This window comes from Polyodon spathula, chromosome 23, assembly GCF_017654505.1.
Source record: "Polyodon spathula isolate WHYD16114869_AA chromosome 23, ASM1765450v1, whole genome shotgun sequence".
Lineage (NCBI taxonomy): Eukaryota > Metazoa > Chordata > Actinopteri > Acipenseriformes > Polyodontidae > Polyodon > Polyodon spathula.
The window spans coordinates 3,468,051-3,486,809 of NC_054556.1; the positions used below are offsets into that span (position 1 = coordinate 3,468,051).

Consider the following 18,759-nt stretch of genomic DNA (forward strand, 5'->3'; position numbering starts at 1 on the left):
AGCATTGGTCAGCAGTCTCTCTCTCTCTCTCTCTCTCTCTCTCTCTCTCTCTCTCTCTCTCTCTCTCTCTGTCTCCCCCCACCGTCATTTGTTTCCATGGCAACCATTCTAAGGCATTATGCAGGCGGAAAACTACTTTTTCCTCTTTCATCCTTGCTGCCTGGCATTGTTAAGGAGGCTCTGTGTGTGCCTTCAGCATTGAATGAAGCCTGAAAAAAAGAAGCTTGTCAGAGCACATTTTGGTTCGAAAATTGTGTTATTTTATTTGGGGGGGAGGACCTAAACAGAAGAAATCAAGACCACCTTTGTGTGACCCACTGTGTACCTACAGCACAAACTGCTGCATGGAAAAACCAACCCAGCTTGATTCATTGATTGGAAGTGCTGTGGTCTGTATATATATATATATATATATATATATATATATATATATATATATATATATATATATATATTTATATTTGTTTTATTCTTGCGGAGATGAGAGAAGCTGTGGCATGAAGCTGCTTTTGGAAAACAGGCAGATGGCTGGCCGGGCTTAGCTGGTGAGTTGCTTGGTTAGCTTTCATACTAATCTGTTGCAAGTACATGTCTTTCTAGGATTGGAGTCTGAGTTAAGATGGTGCCTGCATTATGGCTAGATCTACAGGCATGTTCCTTCAGCAGTTATGTGTGGTAAATTAAAAAAAAAAAAAAGTCTTCTTACTGCATGCAGTTGTTTTAATGTGTAATAACATTTTTATAAATGCAGATTGCTTTAGTACAGTATGGGATTTTTATACATGCTGGGCTTTGGATCGTCTTCAAAGAATTTTTTCAGGGTAATGCTGCATTTTGTTTTGCAAGATGATTTTTTTGATGTCATGTTTTCCTCTTGTGGAAATAATAGATTGCTGCCTGTTAAATGAAGTGTAGCTTGGGGTGTTGTGGGCTAAATTAAAAAGAATGAAATAAATGATAAAAATGGACTCGAGGAAAGCTTTCCATTGAAGTTGTTTTTCTAAGTGACTCCAAATGTGTTGTTTTACCAAGACTAAAACAAGCTTAAGCTTTACAATAGTACATTAGGGTAGATACTGTGTATCCCAGGCACTTTGCTTATTTATTGCTAGTATTTGAAATGTGTCAGGTGTTTTTTTAAATTTTGTTATTCAAATTAAACAACAAATAAATATATAATTCATAAATTGCAGTTTTCTATACACAACTGTACAGGGATTAGCATTTTAGTGAAGGTATTTCGGCATTTGTGTATGCAAAGGATGTACTATGCAATATTTTATACAATGCTTCATCCAGATCCAAGCAGCTGGTATCTTAAAGCAGTGCTGTGTCTAGTTCTGGAGATCTTGTGGAAGGGATGTTGCTGAAATTAAATCTCTGCCTCAGTGCTGCTGTGGCTGGTTTTACCACACACATCCCTTTAAAAGGTGATTTAATTTTGATGCTGCCCATGTGGAAGCAGACCATTGGTTCAGTTACGTGTTGTTACAGCAGGCAGAGCACCCTACATGGGCCAGTGTCTCCATGACAACCAGAGCACCATCTGCAAAGGTCTTTAACACATTGCTTTACATTCAAGCCTTGTCAGTCTAATAACTGACCTTTTAACCTCAGATCAATCAAAGCTGAACTTAGAGTTCCACAGAGTTGGGATATAGAGTTCGACATTTCTCATGGGAACTCATGGGAAGGTATATAAATATGTGCTGTGTGATAATGTAAGAGTGATGATGATGATCTGTTTGAGCTTAGTACTGAGGCACATTACCATGTACAATGCCTTGAAAAGAACTGATAGTTATTATGACCTATTAATGCTGTAATAATTTGGGTTTCAGGTAAAACAGTCAAGGACAAGGGTCTATGGCAGTTTTTTTCCGGTGGATTCAAAGTAGGAAAAATTACCTGATAATTTGCTAAATTGATCAAGTGGGCCTATACAGTATATAAACGCAGCAATAGAATGTGATGTCAGACAGGTTAATTTCTGTAAATACACACCATGGTAGTTCCAGTAAAGTTGTAACAACTTCCACACTTCTGTAGTAAATATTTAATTTGTGGAGCTGTCACTTGTTTACAGAATTCCCATTTTATAGACCCTTGTTGTTTTAAAATGTGTTCATTTCAGATTCGTATGGTGTAGTGCAGTACATTTGGCTCCCCAACAAGCAAATGTTCTCCTCAAATAACTTACATATATATAGTTTAATAACTTCTTCCCAAGACAACTGGAACAACCTATTTAACTCATAAATTACTTTCGTTGCCCCGTTGAGCATTCCATAGCGTAACACGCAGTTTACCGTGCTCGCTTTCTTAGTCGTTTATTTTTCTGATATTATCTTTTTATAGAAACATGTGAGGATTGTCATGTACTCGCTAATCGTGGGACAAAGCTTGAGCACAATTGTGAGACAATCCATGAACCCCTTTCTGTAACATGATGAGGTTAATGTAGTTTTCGTTTGTAGATGTTCGTGTGATTGCCTCAGACTACACATGACACATTTAAATGTGCTTTTTTCTCAGTTTTTAATTAATAGCCTGTAGAGTAGCCACAATATTTGCATTCCTTCATTAAGACAATGATATCAGTGTTTATGGGTCACAAAGCACTTAATGACCTGCTTTCTTACAGAGATAACACTTTCTTATTTTAGAAGCATTCACATACAAAAGATAACTTTTAATATAATAGTCACAACATATTTTTTTCCACGTTTCTCTTTTGGTGTATTTAAAATGTTAAATGTTAGAATTATTATATTGTATTTTTATAGATCTGTATTCAGTAATAATATACAAATGGGATTCTTTCAGTTTGAAACTAGAGTTAGCGTAGGGATGCTTTGAAAGAGGGGGTTTTTTTGTGCATTTTCCTCCTGTTTTTATTTATTTTTTCTGTTGAAGATTGCTGCAGGCAAACTTTTTGTATATTTTTTACTTGATGTGTGGTTTGGAAATATATGGGAAATGGTTCCAAAGCATTTGGAAAGCTCCTGTCATCAATTGCCATCAGGATGCAAATATTTGAGCAAACCACAGAACGAAATAATCCAGTTTCCAGAAGATCACTAGGAGCAGTGTCTGCACATCACGCGTCTTCAGACACTGCAGTATTATTAGTAAGCCCATTTTTAGTGGGTTTGTTTGAGTCCCAATTCCTCCATTTAATTGCAAACTTAAATGACTGCTAATTTCACTGTATTGAATACTACGCGATACACTGTAGCTAAAATGCATGGTGTCTAGTTCTGCGTGTCTTCAAAATAGCAAAATGATACAGTATAAAATCCAATCCAAATCCAAAGTGATAAAAGGAGAAAACTGCCTTTGAAAATGGATAGGATGGGAATTATTAATAACGATTATACATCTGGATTATGCAACAGGTTTCTGTCTGCTTCCCAAGGGAATGTATATATAACAATTGTTCCCATAGTACTGCGCTGTTCTCTTTCTGTATTGAGAATAGACAGAAGATTTCATTTTAATAATTGCACCGATCTCCATTCAGTATAGTACAAGCAGCAAAGGTGTAGAGTAATAGTTAATGTTGATGCCATTCTCCAATTTAATAGTCAGGGCGTTTTCATAATTTTATGACATTACAAACAAATTAATGTGTGGTGACTTTTAAATGAGAGTATGTATTATTATCACTTCATTGGAAGAACACAACCAAAGGATGAGAGTGTCATTTATTTCCGCTGCAGGCAGCTTCTTTGAAAATGAAGGAAGCACCCAATTGGACCTGCTCTATTGGGAATGCTTTGTAATCTTCACAAACGGTGACTGTTTGTTAGGCATGTTGTGTTCCTAGTAGAAGATCGATTGCATTTGTTTCAGACTCTAAATGCTGTGTTCATTACATAGATCTTCCCCGGTAATGCTGTGTGTTAAATTTGTTACCAGCTGCAGCATAGAAAGAGAGTGTGTGAATACTTTCCATCTCACAATATCATTAGATAAAGAATCACTGTATGCAATAACAAGCAAATTATAGTGATAAGGGCATTGGGTTAATGATGATATCACCTGGGATTTCCCTGTAATGAGGGGAATAAAATGCAAATTACTAGCAATTTCTAATAACAGTATTTAATTACTAATGATTATTACCCTTTCAACTGGGGTAGCTCATGTCAATGCACCTGGGAGCTATAAATTGCTCCAAATTTGAGAAGGAGGCCACAGTGTGGAAATAGCGAGTGTTATTCACAATTGATTGGTGGACCATTGCAATTAAGGATTTTTTTATTGATAACATAAATAAAAACAAATCTGTTGCAGTGCCCCTACACTGTCAGTTTTTAAGTAAGTCCTCTTATCAGTGGTTTCGGAGCACAGTGATCGTTTACCACATCTCAAATCCTGGCATCTGACTAGGATAGAAATTTAAAGAATGTGGCTTTAGAGTTTCCCTAAAATTGGTACCCAGTGCTTTCTTGGAAGTTTAAAGTTGTAGCACTAAACATATTACTTACTGATTTGAGCAGACATGACATGGTGGTCTTAATTGTTCTATTTTAGTGCTAAAAGCTTCACATTACTTTGTGGCAAAGTTTTGTGCTTGACAGTGATGTGTAGTGGGGTAGCCAGTGAGTGGTTTGATTCCCTTCTTGATCATGGATCAGTAAACTAGAGCAATGGACACAACCTTGATGTAGAGGGGATAAGCTGCTGCATCCACGGAGGATTGAGAATCTGCATGACAACGTACTCTGCATGTTCACATTATATACACTCGATATTATTTATTGTTTTCCCCGGCTGGGTTGCACAGTATTTTACCTGGTTATGGCAAAACCAAGCCAAAAATCCCACTGAACTTTTTATGCACAGTAGTTAACAACTAACAATGCAGAGCAGAACAGAGACAGGGTTTGCACTTGAAATGCCCTTGCACTTGAACATATTTACGACTGCTGGAAATAACATTTAGATCACCCCCGATTCAACAACAAGCTTCCAACAGTGAGCTGAACTTTAACTGAACCCCACAGGGTTGGCTACTGTATATAACGCTTCAGGCGTGTGATGTACGACATGCATTTGGCAATCAGGATTTTGACATTTCATTATTGTTGCTGTTTTTGATGCAATGATCATTGTAATACTCAATATTCTGGAATTGAGACCATTCTCCCTGTACTCAGATTTAGAATGTCTACAGCAGCAACGCTTTCAATCCATTTATGTCACAGCTTGGTCATCCGAATTGTGATTGCAGCTGCGTTGTGATAAATGAGCACAACCACTACATGTCCACTTGTAGTCTTGCCGTCACGATTTGAGGTATATTTTAAACCAGCAATGGCAAAACCTTTTTTTGTATTAGCTTCATACAGCAGACACTGGCAACTCTTGCAAAATGGAAAAGTTTAACTTCCTTTTTTATGATTGAAACATGGCCAGACCACAGTCAAACAGTGGCTAGAATTAGTTGCTATTATTATCATCAAAACACCAGTGTTAGAGACCTTAAGAGCAAAATAAGAGTGGGTTATTGTTAGTGCGAATGGGCCAAGTTCAGATATGCATTGCTGTAACCCATGCTTTGAATGTTCTGCTTAACAACGGATCACTGATCACAGTGCAGTAATCAGCAGCGTCCTGTGCTGAAAATCGCCTTCCATACATTGACTATTTTATGAATGTGCAATTCTATTTTACCTTCATTGTGATTTAGGGTTATGTGATGCTGCAGTACCTTACCTACAGCACAGTGCCCAGTGTTTATTATTTTTACTTGGCAGATATGAATTCCTATTTAACATGTATTTTTTATTTTAATTCACAACTTATTTGTATTCACTTCTAATAGGTTACTTGTAGCATAGCAAGGTGGTAAGTGGGAGTTGTAGGGAATTGTAGGATTCATCAGCATAGGGTCTTTTGAAATCAAATTTTTTCTGCCTTTGCAGTATCATCAATAATGACATTTAAGTTGTCTCCACTCTCCCTTCCAAGCACTTTTAAATTAGGGTACCAAACCTACCAACATGCAGATGATGTCTAAATTGCATTTTATTTTTTGTTTTCTATACAAACATATGGCAGGAGATTGAAACAGTATTAGTCCTAGTGATGACATATATATTAAAATAAAACAAATTGTATGTAGCATGATATACAGTGTGTTGACTTTTCAGCAACAACAATAAAACATGGATTTTGCTGAACAAAACAAAAAAAACCCAGAAGATCTGGCATCTTACTGTTTGTCCAGTTGGATGCAACATATAAATGGGCTCAGGATACTTTATGCATGTTGCTTGGACTGTGTTGCAATTTAAATAGGGCATGATTTGTCAATACAGACAGCAAAATGGTCCAAACTGCGGAAACGGCGTTCAAAAGATGCAATTTATGTGTTAAGCAGCAGGATGGGCTTCTCAAGGAAGTGACTAATTGCAGCTTCAAGCTGTTTGGCAGGCAGCTTCTAGGACAGACGAAAAAAGCAATAGAAATAAGAGTTAATAACCTCCTGCCAGCAGCATTGAAATAACCATTAATGCTGCTCTGGAAAAGTGATGGATTAAACCATCAAAGCAGACAATTGAACAAACGACCACACTAACAAGAATGCGACTGTAAGCATTTCTGGAAAGCACAGTTTTCCGTTTTTTGTGACACCTGGAAATCGATTCTGCAAAACAATTGTCTAAATATTTGCACAAGGACTGTCTGTTGATTACCTCTCATAGGAAGTAATCATTTGGAGCTGAGCATGTCCTCAATAAATAACTGTAATTATCTTTTATCACGTGTTAAACACTGTACAATGTTGTATCATCTTGATAATCTATTGAGGATGTTTTTAAAGCTCAGCTAAAAAAATATATATATATATATATATATATATATATATATATATATATATATATATATCATGTATAACATTTACTGATCAAGCTGTTTAATATAAAGACATACCACTGTTTAGTCTCTAACTGTTTTACCACTAATAAACCACCTTAACTCTAACTATGTTACCGTAGATACCAATCCATTATGCCTGTCGCACATTTATTCATCAATCCAACCATGATATACAACAACTTAGGTCAGTAGTAGTTGTGGAGAGCTTAGAAAATCCTAGCATTGCGTTACTGACTGCATGTAACCAGATACATGCAGTATTTAAAATAGTGGGGCAAGTGCTTATTCAGTACAGTCATCGCTCCATTTCTTCAAGGCACTCTGTGAAGGGAAAGAGACTCCATCAGATCGGCAGATCTGTGCCTTAGAGCGGCAGCCGCTTTCAAAATCAAATTTTTCTTATTTTTAATTCGACCTACATTTCGTTAAATGTGTGAGCATCCCACTGTACTTATGCCATATTCATGTAACTTATTCTGGTTCCGAACTTCAAAAGACACAAGTTCCATATCTGTTAGCCAGAAAAGTCTCCAATAATTTTGTTGAGCCAATAACATTTTTTTTTTAAAATTGATGCAAGAAATACCTGTGCAAAAAACAAACAAAAAAATATTAATAGTGATTTCCACATGAAAGGCTGACAGCAGAGGTTTATATAATGTAGTATTCACTTACAGCAACGTGTCTTAGCAGAACTGCTTTGATCAACAGTTTCGAGAAGATTTTCTCTTCCTTTATCATCAGGTGACACATTTAATGAACAGCTTTTCCTCTAGGTTTAAATCAGTGCAATGCATTAAATGTGATTTAAAGTATTGCAGCCTCTTGAAATGAATAGTGTGGATTTACTGTACTACTCCAGTGTGCGTGTGATCCGAGTTTCAGATTGCATTTGTACAAAATTGCTTGTTCGGCAAAAAACATTTCAGATATGTGTTCAATTGGCTCTAATGGAAGCAGTTATAAAGATATGTACTTGGTGCATTTTCTGTGCAGAGTTCAATCAGACAGTAATCAGAGTTGTGCCCGGTCAGTACAGGGATGTGAGGACTTCAGCGAGTACCAGGGGGACGTGGGCATTCTGTGATGCTGTTTTGACCCTGATAAAGGTCAAGAGGCTGGTATAATAAAGCAGGAAGGCTGCATGGAAAACCTGTTGCAAGATTCTTAATTCTTCCCACACCTGTTACCAAAGCAATGATTTGTTTGCTTGGACGTCGTAGAGATCTAATGCTTTGTAATCATACCCAGCAATTCTCAAATGGAAATCAAACCTACTTGTTTAGTCTAATGTAGCCTCCTTTTCATAAATTCGACAAAGATTAAGTCTGTGAGTGGCTTTTATTTATGACCACAAACTCGGATGTTGTAGATACACGCAATTGAAAACAATATGAGGGGTTGTAAGGATAGGAAACAATGCTTAACTAGGCATTGGAGATAAATGTAAGCTAAAGGACTTTCCCCACAAGCAGACTATTGAACTCTTGACCTGGCCCTTGATGCTGCTGATTTTGGTATTCTTCAGCTTCCAAAGACTTCAGTCTGCACTCTCCTGGACATTTCTAATTGAGTTGACTGTAAAGTGCAGTTCAGTCAGAAGTCCCTGTGAGCATACTGTACAGAACCGTGTGTTGGGACACAGTGTACAACATACACACTGTGTTCAAATTGTGTGGAAAAAGCAAGTGTGGATATTGTACATAGTCAAAACCTGAAGATCAGAAAGAGAGAGTGCAGTGCAGTTTAACACAGACAGTTTATGATGCTTGCGGATATATTAATACTATTTATGTAACGCTCAGAATTGCTTTCTCATTAGATGTCAGCGCTTGGTCTGGGCACTTGTATTGATGTCCTGACTGAGTTTACACAGGTTCTTGTATGTTTATTTTGAGGCACATGGGTTTCTGTTTGAATGTGAAAGCAGACTCCGATCCAATACTTTATTGAAGAGTGGGCTGCTGGAGGGATTCTGCAGATTGTTTCACGATTCCTTTATTAACTGCTGTGTTTCTTTTTGCAACATTTCCTTATTTGAACATGCAGCGGGGATGTAGATGTTACATTGTTTAAAATAATTAAGCGAAGGATTTGGCCTGGAACACTGTGAACTTATCTAGTATCCTTTGTTTTATGATGAACTTGCATGGGAGAATGAGCTCATTTTGACTGACTGTTCATGGTCCACATCATTAACTTGACAAAAACAAAACCTCAGAAACGGCCGTGATATTTTATACCCATGATTCTGCCCCATTTCAGTTCAGTGTGGGCAGCTTTCAGTTGTAGTTCTCATGACAAGAGAGACGCTGCAATAATTATGTTGTGGGTAATGCCAGCCATAGTTATTCAGACCTTGACAGATTAAACAAGGTGTTCTGGCCTCAAGGCCCATACAGCATACAATAAATGTCAGTGTGATGAGGCTTTTGTTTCCAGATTTATCTTGTGGAAATGGCTTCTTAAGAGAGAAAGGCTTTTAAAATGCTGGAGCCGGAACTTCCTTTATTACCTCAGAAGCAACCCTTACTTCCACATTACTGAGACTGTTGGCTATAGTATTCCTCTAGGTTTTGTCAAAACACGTCAGTAATTACAAAAAGGTATTGGTTGTGATCATGCCATGTAGTCAAACACCGTAATCATGATTTAAATCCATCCTGAGGAGTTGGTAAGACGAGAGGTAATTTAAAAAAAGATTTAGAATAATAATACTGCTATGAAGAGAACTTGCGTCTGAACTCAAACATGTCTTCTTAGTTAAAGGGTTAGGAAACATTTTAAAAAGTCAGATCTACAAATAGTCTCATATATAATGCATTCCAAAAAAAGCCAAGGTCAGAAAGCTTGTTACTGCAGGAATGCAGTTTTATAAATTGAACACGTATAGTAATGAAGACAGTTGTAATAAATGTGAATTGCTGCTCATGTTCCTTTTAATCGTATAGTAGCAATCGTCGATCTTTGCTTACTGTTTTTTTTTTTATGTGAAATTACATGAATCACTTAACAGTATCTTCCACTTAAAGAGTAGTGTGTTGTACTTGTAGTGGCAAAATAAGAGTGGTTTTTGTAACCATGTTCAAAAATAGCTGTGCAGTTGCAGTATTTTTCCACCGGGTGGCACTGTGTCCCAAGTAAATATAAATAAACAGTTGTGGTTTATAGCACACCAAGAGAAAAGAAAAGTTTATTTAAAAGTTCTTACAGTACGTGTGTTTCTAGTAAAAATACAATCCATAGCCTGTATTTCATGACAATGTAAATGTGTTTTTTAATTCAGAAACAATGGATTATGGGATCAAAAATGCATTGCCAAATAAGCACTTCTTTTTTCTAATTTTAGCAAATTAATTTATTGCTACCATCTTAAACTGCATGAACCACACATACAAACTGCGCTTTAAAATAAGGATTGCTTCCTGGTCATTCCCAAGAGACTGTCATTTACATTTTCAAAGTAACATTATCTTGCTGTATCTGCCAAGAAATAATAGCACTGATACTGTAGTCTGTGAAGCGTGCCCTGCTTCTGACTGTACAGTATCTGCAGCACATTCTAAATTAATGCATCTGTCAAAAGCTCTAAAAAAAACCTTCAACTATTAGCATTCAGATAGAAAGGAATCAGCTGACAAACGGCCATTTCATCCTGTTTCTTTTTCCATGAATAGAAATGACCTAGGTATTTTTTCTGCTAAAAATATCAATTTTTGCAACATTACAGTGGGATGTATTGAACCTTGGTGTAAAGCAGATATTGATGTCGTTTTAGTTCTGGTTTCAGATAGGTATTTTAAGTGATAAATGCCCGTTGTAAAACATGCCAAGTTCTATTAGAATTCTGTTTATTACTGAAATCCTACTTTATCACTGATCTCTGTATTTGTATAGTACACCCCCCCTGTGGGGTAAACACCAGCAGGGTTGAAGAATGGTGTTTTATTAACACTGTATATCTGACACTGTTTTTACTCATTTAAATACACTTGATGTGGGATGTTGTGCCTCCACCTATACCATTGGTTGTTGCTCTTTAATTAAACCCAGGCTTCACTTTTTGGCTTGGCGCTCTGCAGGTTCTCTCGTATGCATTGTGTAGTTTCCACTCCAGTACTGTGCTGTATATCTGTAATGGTGACAGAGGGTAAATACTGCTGCAATATCACCTCCCCTTAATATAGACAGATAAAAGAACATTGCAGGGGCTAATTCTGCACTAAACAATAACACAGGCTGAATAACAAAAAAACTATATGACACAAATATACTGCATTTCTATTATAGAACAAGTATCACTGTGTGCCATATAGTACTGTATACATTGTCAGTTATCTATCTATCTATCTATCTATCTATCTATATATCTATATATATATATATATATATATATATATATATATATATATATATATATAGATATATATATATATATATATATATATATATATATCCCCAAGTGCTTTCTTTATTTTATGTGGTATGTTTTAGCGGAAATGTCTCAATTTATCTTGAGGGACTGTATAGAGGATGTGTTAACCGGTTGGCTTTCTGGTTTTGGTGGTTCCTGTTTGTACTTATAAATGCAGTCTTATGTCAACACGCTGGGAATCTGGAGGAGTGGCTGAGAAAGATACAGGTCACCTTGGAAATAATATGATTGACATTTCATTTCTAATAGCCAGGTGTTCAACCAGCTGCAGTTCTACTAGCTGGCAATGGAAACCTCTGAGTTCACAGTGTGCTCTTTCTTCCATGTGTTTATCACCATTCACAGCAGTTAATTTAAATGTTTTGTAATGAAGTGCCTGTGCTCGTTCTGCACTGTACAGTATGGCCATTTTAGGTACACCCAGTAATTGTTGAAAACCTGCAAAACTGAGCTGTTGAGTTGTATAGTGCTGTGTTTGCCATTTAATTTTGCTTCGTCACACACTGTTGCTGTCTGTCCCGTTTGAGATTTTGGCAACAAGTTTCTAAGTCATGACGACGTATGTTCAGTGTCTGTTTCACATTGCCATTGTAATGTAATGTACATGAGCCTCGCCTGCAAGTCTGCACGTGACTGGGCCGCAGAGGAAATCTTGCGTTTCAGCTGAGCCAGTTTGGTAAGTATGAATAATATTGTTTTGCTGCCATAGCAACGTGGTTTTACAGGTGTGTAGGTGAGAGGATCCTGCAAGGTAACAAAAATAGTTTCAGTTAAGGCAGGTGATGTGGTGGCTACACTGCACCAAGAGTGGAACCGTTGCTGTGTAATTTGGAAACAGTGAACTATTGAAAAAAGGAACAGTTCTGTAGGCTGCTCTTGGCATTGGAAATACAGGTTTGAAGGACAGACTATTCTGAGACATGTGAGTATTTGAGTTTATTACATTTAGCCGATCTCTGGTGGATTAGAAATATGTTTACATTCCTGTACTCCACACACAAACAATGGTATTCCTCCCTGTGTATTTAATTATTTTTATTTAATGCTCGTTGATAAATGTGTCAGTATGCCGTGAGACTGCAAGAGGGTAAAGCTCAGTGATTTCTCTGTGAAATGCAGTGACTCAAAATAATGCAGCAGGCATACAAAAAGAAATTGTATAAAAGGAAAACCGTGGTTTGTTCTACAAGACTGTTTATTTAAGGAGAAAAGTTAGTCTCTTGAATTGGTTTTCTTTGTTTAGTTCTGAGAGGAGATGCTGTACAGATAGAAACACGCCTTGGATAAACACTGTAAGTGCCTGTTGTTTATTAAGTTACACTTTTTACTATGCAAATCTGTAATTCATAATGTTTAAAACAACCCTCGATTTCCTGCTGAACTCATTGGGCTATTCCACAATTAAGTGCTGAACATGTTTTTCATGTTTTCATCTTCAGATATTCTTTCATTTTGAATTAGCCAAGAAAGAAAAGCATCATGCTTACCATATTACAGTAAATGTATGTATTTTGTGTGATCTGCTATACATAACTTACTGCAGTGTTGGAGATCCGATCGGTACGCTGACGAAGGCACGAGATGAAATGTTTGGCTGCTTAAGACGTTGTTATGAAATGTAATGGGAATGCTTGAAACATAAAATTTAAGAGTGTAGTTTAGCTCGGTAGCACACCCATGCAGTGTATGTGCCCGTCGCCCTTGCTATCACAGAGGGATCGGTGCCCGATGAGCATGTTTTTTTGGTGTAAGCTGCTCTGTTGATTTTGTTTTGTTTTGGTTGTCCGTGTTACTCTTTGTACATAAACAAGTCGATGTTTTCCTGTAGACTGGATTGTATTATCTTTATGTATTACCCTAGAGCATGACTATTTTTAGGAAGTCTGTACAGTTCTGGTACTGTATTGATGCACCAGTTGGTCATGCTGCTGAAGGGGTATTTTGGGGGTACAACCTGTGTATGTGTCCTCTTGCATCAGTGTATTTTGCATGCACTGTATACAGTACACCAACCACAAAACTAGCCATTGCTATGTTTTGTTGTTTTCAACTTCCTAATAATGATAGTTTTGTTTCTGCTAGAGCAGTTTCAATCTCAGTCTAGGATTAACTGAATGGTCAATTAGAAAGGGGTATTATGGATTGGTTTCACTGCTTGACATCAAGGGCTCTGTTGCATTAGACAGAAAGAAAGACAGGCTTTGTTGGTAAGAGTTCAGGCAACAGCTTGTTTACTAGGTTTACATTATGCTTGTATTTTATATACATTATATATATATTGTAAAAGATTTCCACTTAATTTTAGGTTCGTAGCCCCTTTTATAGAGACCCAGACACAAGAAGTTTTTAAGCATTTATATGCAATTGTATTATTTACAGAAATAAAAGTTAAGTGAAAACAAAAACCTAACTCACACCTAACTAACTAAACTTTGTACCGTCCTTAAACTAACAAACTGGACAGCTAAGCTGTTTACAAGTCACAAAACATTAACGTTACACCACAAACAAAAAGGTTTACGCCCTACCTTTTGTTTAAACCACACAGGTCTCATCACAATGACAGCCTGTCTCTTCACACAGACTGGAGACAGCCCAGAACTAACTTTTTGTCCTGTTTAAATACCTGCCTGTTAATTTTAGACAGGTGACACAAATCACATTAAATCAAATCAATTAGAATAAGTAATTACACCTGTAGACACACACACACACACACATTTCTCCGGCAGGGACAGATATTAACCCTATCCCTGCCAACCACCAACACATTTTTTTCAGGCAGGGATCCACCCTGCCACAGCATAATTGCAAGAAAACACAAGACTGCATGGATACTTTTGTATACAGTATTTCCTACTGGTACAAATAAGGGAAAATAAGTGTTTGTCACAGTGGTATATCAAATAACCAAGGCTGGTATGCATCCATATGGGCAATAGGAAGGTTATTATCTGCTGTAACTGGGTTGCTGTGTGTTTTCATCACTCCTCTCTGCTCCACTAGCTTGCTGTTAGATGTGTCCATCTGGAGTAAATGTTGTGTGTTCTACAAATCCATTCACACGTGTGCTGCAGTTTTAACACCTGATTACTGTGCAGGGAATTTTGCTGATTGCCTTGTTCAAAGCTAGCTTTAAGAGCCTAAAGGTAGGTTGGTTGGAGTGCATTATTACCTTCCTATTGGCCTCTTTGCTTGTTATTACTGAGTAATTGCTGTTCCTGCAGAACTGTTAAAGCACCCCAGATTGGAAGGGATTGTTGGCAGGACTGATCTTCCATGAAATGCCATTGCAGATTAATGAGTCGGAAGCCGAAGGCAGCATTCATTGCTTCCATGGGAAATAAAGAATAAGAAAGTTACTGGTGCCTGTAGAGCAATGCTGGGAAGCTAGAAGCGTGAATCAGCCGCAGCTAATCAGTGGAAAATTCTCTGCAAAAATCAGTCCTGTCCAAGAAAGAGTAAGACCTAAACAGCAGGTAACGTTTTATACCTATGACAAATCAGGATGATCCCACATCTATTAAGAAAGTGAATTGCTAGGCTCAGTGATGCAGAGATGCCATTTGGATTGTTTTATGATACGATTTATAGTATAAAAGTTAAAAAGAAAATCTGCTGAATGTTCTACGTTGAGCAACATTTATTTTAGTGTATGATCTGGGTACATGGAAGAGCAAGAGATGTCACTTGGATTGTGTTACTGTGGGATCTGAGTTCATGTAATGTGTTTATCACTCAACAGATGTCTAAGACTGCTATATAATCGCGTGTAATGTGTTTAGTGCCCACTAAATGGCAAAAGAGGGTTCTGTTACTCAAAGTATGTGAGAATAACGATTATTTTGGGGTTTTGTTACTAAATAGCTAATATGAAACTTGAAGTGGTCTTGCTGTATAAATACAATTTAAATTAAAGGTCTGTCTTATTGTTCACCTATGGTGCCCACGGACTGTCATCAAGAGGGAGCTAAATTTATGACTATTGTATGATACAATGCAAATTGCATGTTATACTGCAGATTGTGATAAGACACAATGAAATACAATCTACAGTAGTTATTATCTTTTGTGCTGGCCTGCCCTTCTGATTTTAATACCAGGTGAAAACTTTGCTAAAATCAGGGTTAAAGAAAAATGGATTTGATGATACTTTGTAAAAGTTATGACAACAAAGCCTACCCTAACCTTACTTGTTACATTTTTCAGTAATTTGCATTGAACACTTTAATGTGCTATCAGAAGATCTAAGACTTCTCTTTCAAGTGCTTTGCTTAACCAAATCATTGTGCTTACATATCCTGGTTCTGCTGAAACAAAACTTAGTGTGCGATACATCTAGTGTACTTGCTCAGTCTCCGAAGAAAACCCTTCAAAACAGTGGAGACGATCTGGATGATAAACAGACAACTTTTGTAGAGCGTGATTAGTTTGTTAATGCAGACCTCAATCACCCTCCATTATCATGTGATTATTTTACACAGGAAGCTGCATGAACCACACAGTGTTCAGAAATGCTACATGTGACATGTTTTGACATGTTTTACAGAGCTCTTAAGTAATATGGACATTTCTACTTCCCAGGACAGCAGTAGCTCAGAGAATTGTGTGTACTGTATTTGTCTAAATAAATGCATGCTTTTACCAAACTTTTAAGAGCCTTTTTATTTTAATTTTTTTTTAACATGCATTTTCAGTATTGATGTAATGAAGCTAGTTGTAATTTGCATAGATATTTCATGTGATGAGTGTAAGGCTGATATCTACATTTAAGCCATGTATTTTGTTGACATGTTCCTATTGTTTTACCTAAGAACTTGTGATGAAATGTTTATTAACATTACAGGTGAGCACTACAGCAGGGGTGCACAAATCAGACCCTCCAGGTTTTGTAGGTAAAATTCAATAATGAACTGATTAAGACCTGGAAGGAAGTTAAATAGAGTCAACTAAGTCATTTAGGGTACAGGGGGAACAAAGAACAGGAGGGATGGAAATAAGACACCCATTCCATAAGAGTTTGATCCATTCCTCGTTTTACCATGCGTTTAAAAAGAAACACCTAAGCTTGTTACCCTACAAACTGTGGCTATATAAGCTCATAGTAAAACCTGGATTGGGTGACACTTCTATGCAATAGGAGTCTTATTTTCATCCATGGACTTCGGGCCCTCTAGGACTGGAATTGTGCACCTCTGATGTGCATGTTTAAAAGATGATTTTATTGTTTTGAATCAATCTGAACCTGAAAGGAATGAAAAATATACTGTATAAATCTAGCTGGTTTGTTTTATACAGTTACAATTGCATTGTCTCCGCTTTGTAGAAACTGAAGGTCTCTACACTAAGTGCGGTCTTTACAACTGAGTAGACTTTTTTTTTATAAACATATGCCTATTAATATTTTGTCTTTGTCATGAGATTACTCTTTGTAAATGGACCAGCTGTTTTGAAATACGCTGTAGACAGAGATAAGCTTGCACATTTGTATCTGAACAGTACATACCGTGTGCGAGACATTAAACCAACAAAGGCATTTCTGGGGGTGTCAATGTTTGCATGTGTTGTGGGAGTTAAAAAATAAATGAAAAAAATACTCACTTCAGACAAAACATTTTGAAAAAGTACTAAAGTGGAGGTTTGTTCTGTAATCGGTAGACAGTGTTGCTTTAACTACGAGTTTGTTGTCTTTTTTGCAGTGAAACATTGCAACATGCAGTAGTGCCATACCTGTAAGAGTTGGTATTCTTGTTTGAAATCTAGGTAGGGGTGTATTGGTATTCCTGGCACTGATGAAGTCCATTTTAATGGAGAGCCTCATACTTTTAAAAGCGATATCTGGATCTGTTTTAAATGGACTGGTCTCAGCTTCCTCAATACTTTCCATATCCCTTGGATAGACAACTCCAAAAGGTTCTCTGAGCAGTTGGTTTATATTTCTGTATTTCAGTATATTTAGAAAAGAGAATACTGGGAACACAACAATGCAAATACAATGACTCTTGTGAGACAAGACAAGGTCTAAATATCACAAATGAAGATTTTTTTGTTTTTGTTAAACCATCTAAAATCCACATAGATTTGTAACGCATCTTTTGATATAAAGCTTTTCTAGACATTTGCAGTAAATTGACCTACAGTGAGACCTACAGTGGTTTTTAAATGATGAAAGTGTATGTGCCTCTTTAATACTCAAGTGTGTGCTGTCTAGTGGATGTTTTTAATGTTTGTCCAAATTGGATTACTGCAAATAAATGCTGGGTTATTGAATGTGACAGAAAGTGATTATTTCATCAAACTCTAATTTAAACCGTACAGTTGTTAGTGCTGGTGCATTGGGAGCTTTTACGCTGTGCTGTATCACAAACCGCTTAAGCTAAGCAGTAGCCTAAAGGTTTTTTTTTTGGTTTCCTATTCATGCAGGTTGCAGTCAAGCTTTACTGCAAATTAAATGCCGTCCTGTTGTCTCCAGCTCACCCTTGGAAATCAGAGACCACCTACCCCACCATAGCTCTGTACCATGCCTTCAGAAAACAGGGACACACTGTGTCAACAGCACTGCTGCACTGAAGAGACCACCTGCACAAAAACCCCAGGGTAGGTCCGAAATGAGAAGTAGTGCTCATGATTAACTGTGGAGCTTCAAAACAAGGGGCCTAAAAGAAGGGGAGGCCAATACTAGAACCCCCTTGGAATACATTAAGCTACCTTAGAAGACATTATGATGTTATGAACCAACTAATATATGATATCGCCAAATGTCAAGATTCCAAGCTTAGCTGGCACCTGCTGGTAATTGACTCGGATGCATGTATGGCCAAGCTTTAGGTGATATATTATATTATATTATACAGGTATGCATCTCTTATAATTTGTGCCAACTTCATATGTGCGTATTTGAAAGTATGACTTAAGTTACTGAGAAATTGTTTATGGGTAAAGTAGAAGGCGGTCCATTATAAATAATAAAAGGTGCATGTTTCTGATGCCTGTTGTATTATATGGGAATAGCAGTCAAGTGCATCGTGCTTAGTGCACCAATATCACAGCTGCTGCTGTTGAGTCTGCTCTGCTGTGTAATTTGCTTTAGAGGAGTCCTGTCTTCTACTTCTGTTCCAGTAGTATATAGTTGGTAAGAAACTAACCGTATGGTTTGCCTGTTTGAGGAACAAGTAGTTTCGTCTCACACATGGCTTTAGATTAATGTCCTTGCACCCATCAACCACAGTCTTACTCGTTACCAGGACAGCAATGCTTCTGGTTTCAAGGAGAGTCACGATTAGGTTGCATTCCTGTTCCTGTTCAGTAGGCATCTGTATTTAATGTACCTAGATATTATTTTTGTAATGGTTAGTGGCATTAGATGATTTGTACTAACTTGCCATTAGGATTTGCAGAATATGCGCTTCATTTGAGATACGCAACATTTAATT

The 18,759-nt window shown here is 37.1% G+C and overlaps 1 protein-coding gene across 1 annotated transcript in view; it reads left to right on the forward strand.

Moving 5' to 3' along the window:
• The window catches only part of LOC121298128 (FYVE, RhoGEF and PH domain-containing protein 3-like), a 65,077-nt gene that overhangs the window by 16,499 nt on the left and 29,819 nt on the right, over positions 1–18,759 (forward strand). Inside the window, 1 exon segment of the mRNA XM_041224971.1 lies at positions 17,750–17,923. Coding sequence (XP_041080905.1) covers positions 17,750–17,923 — 174 coding nt within the window.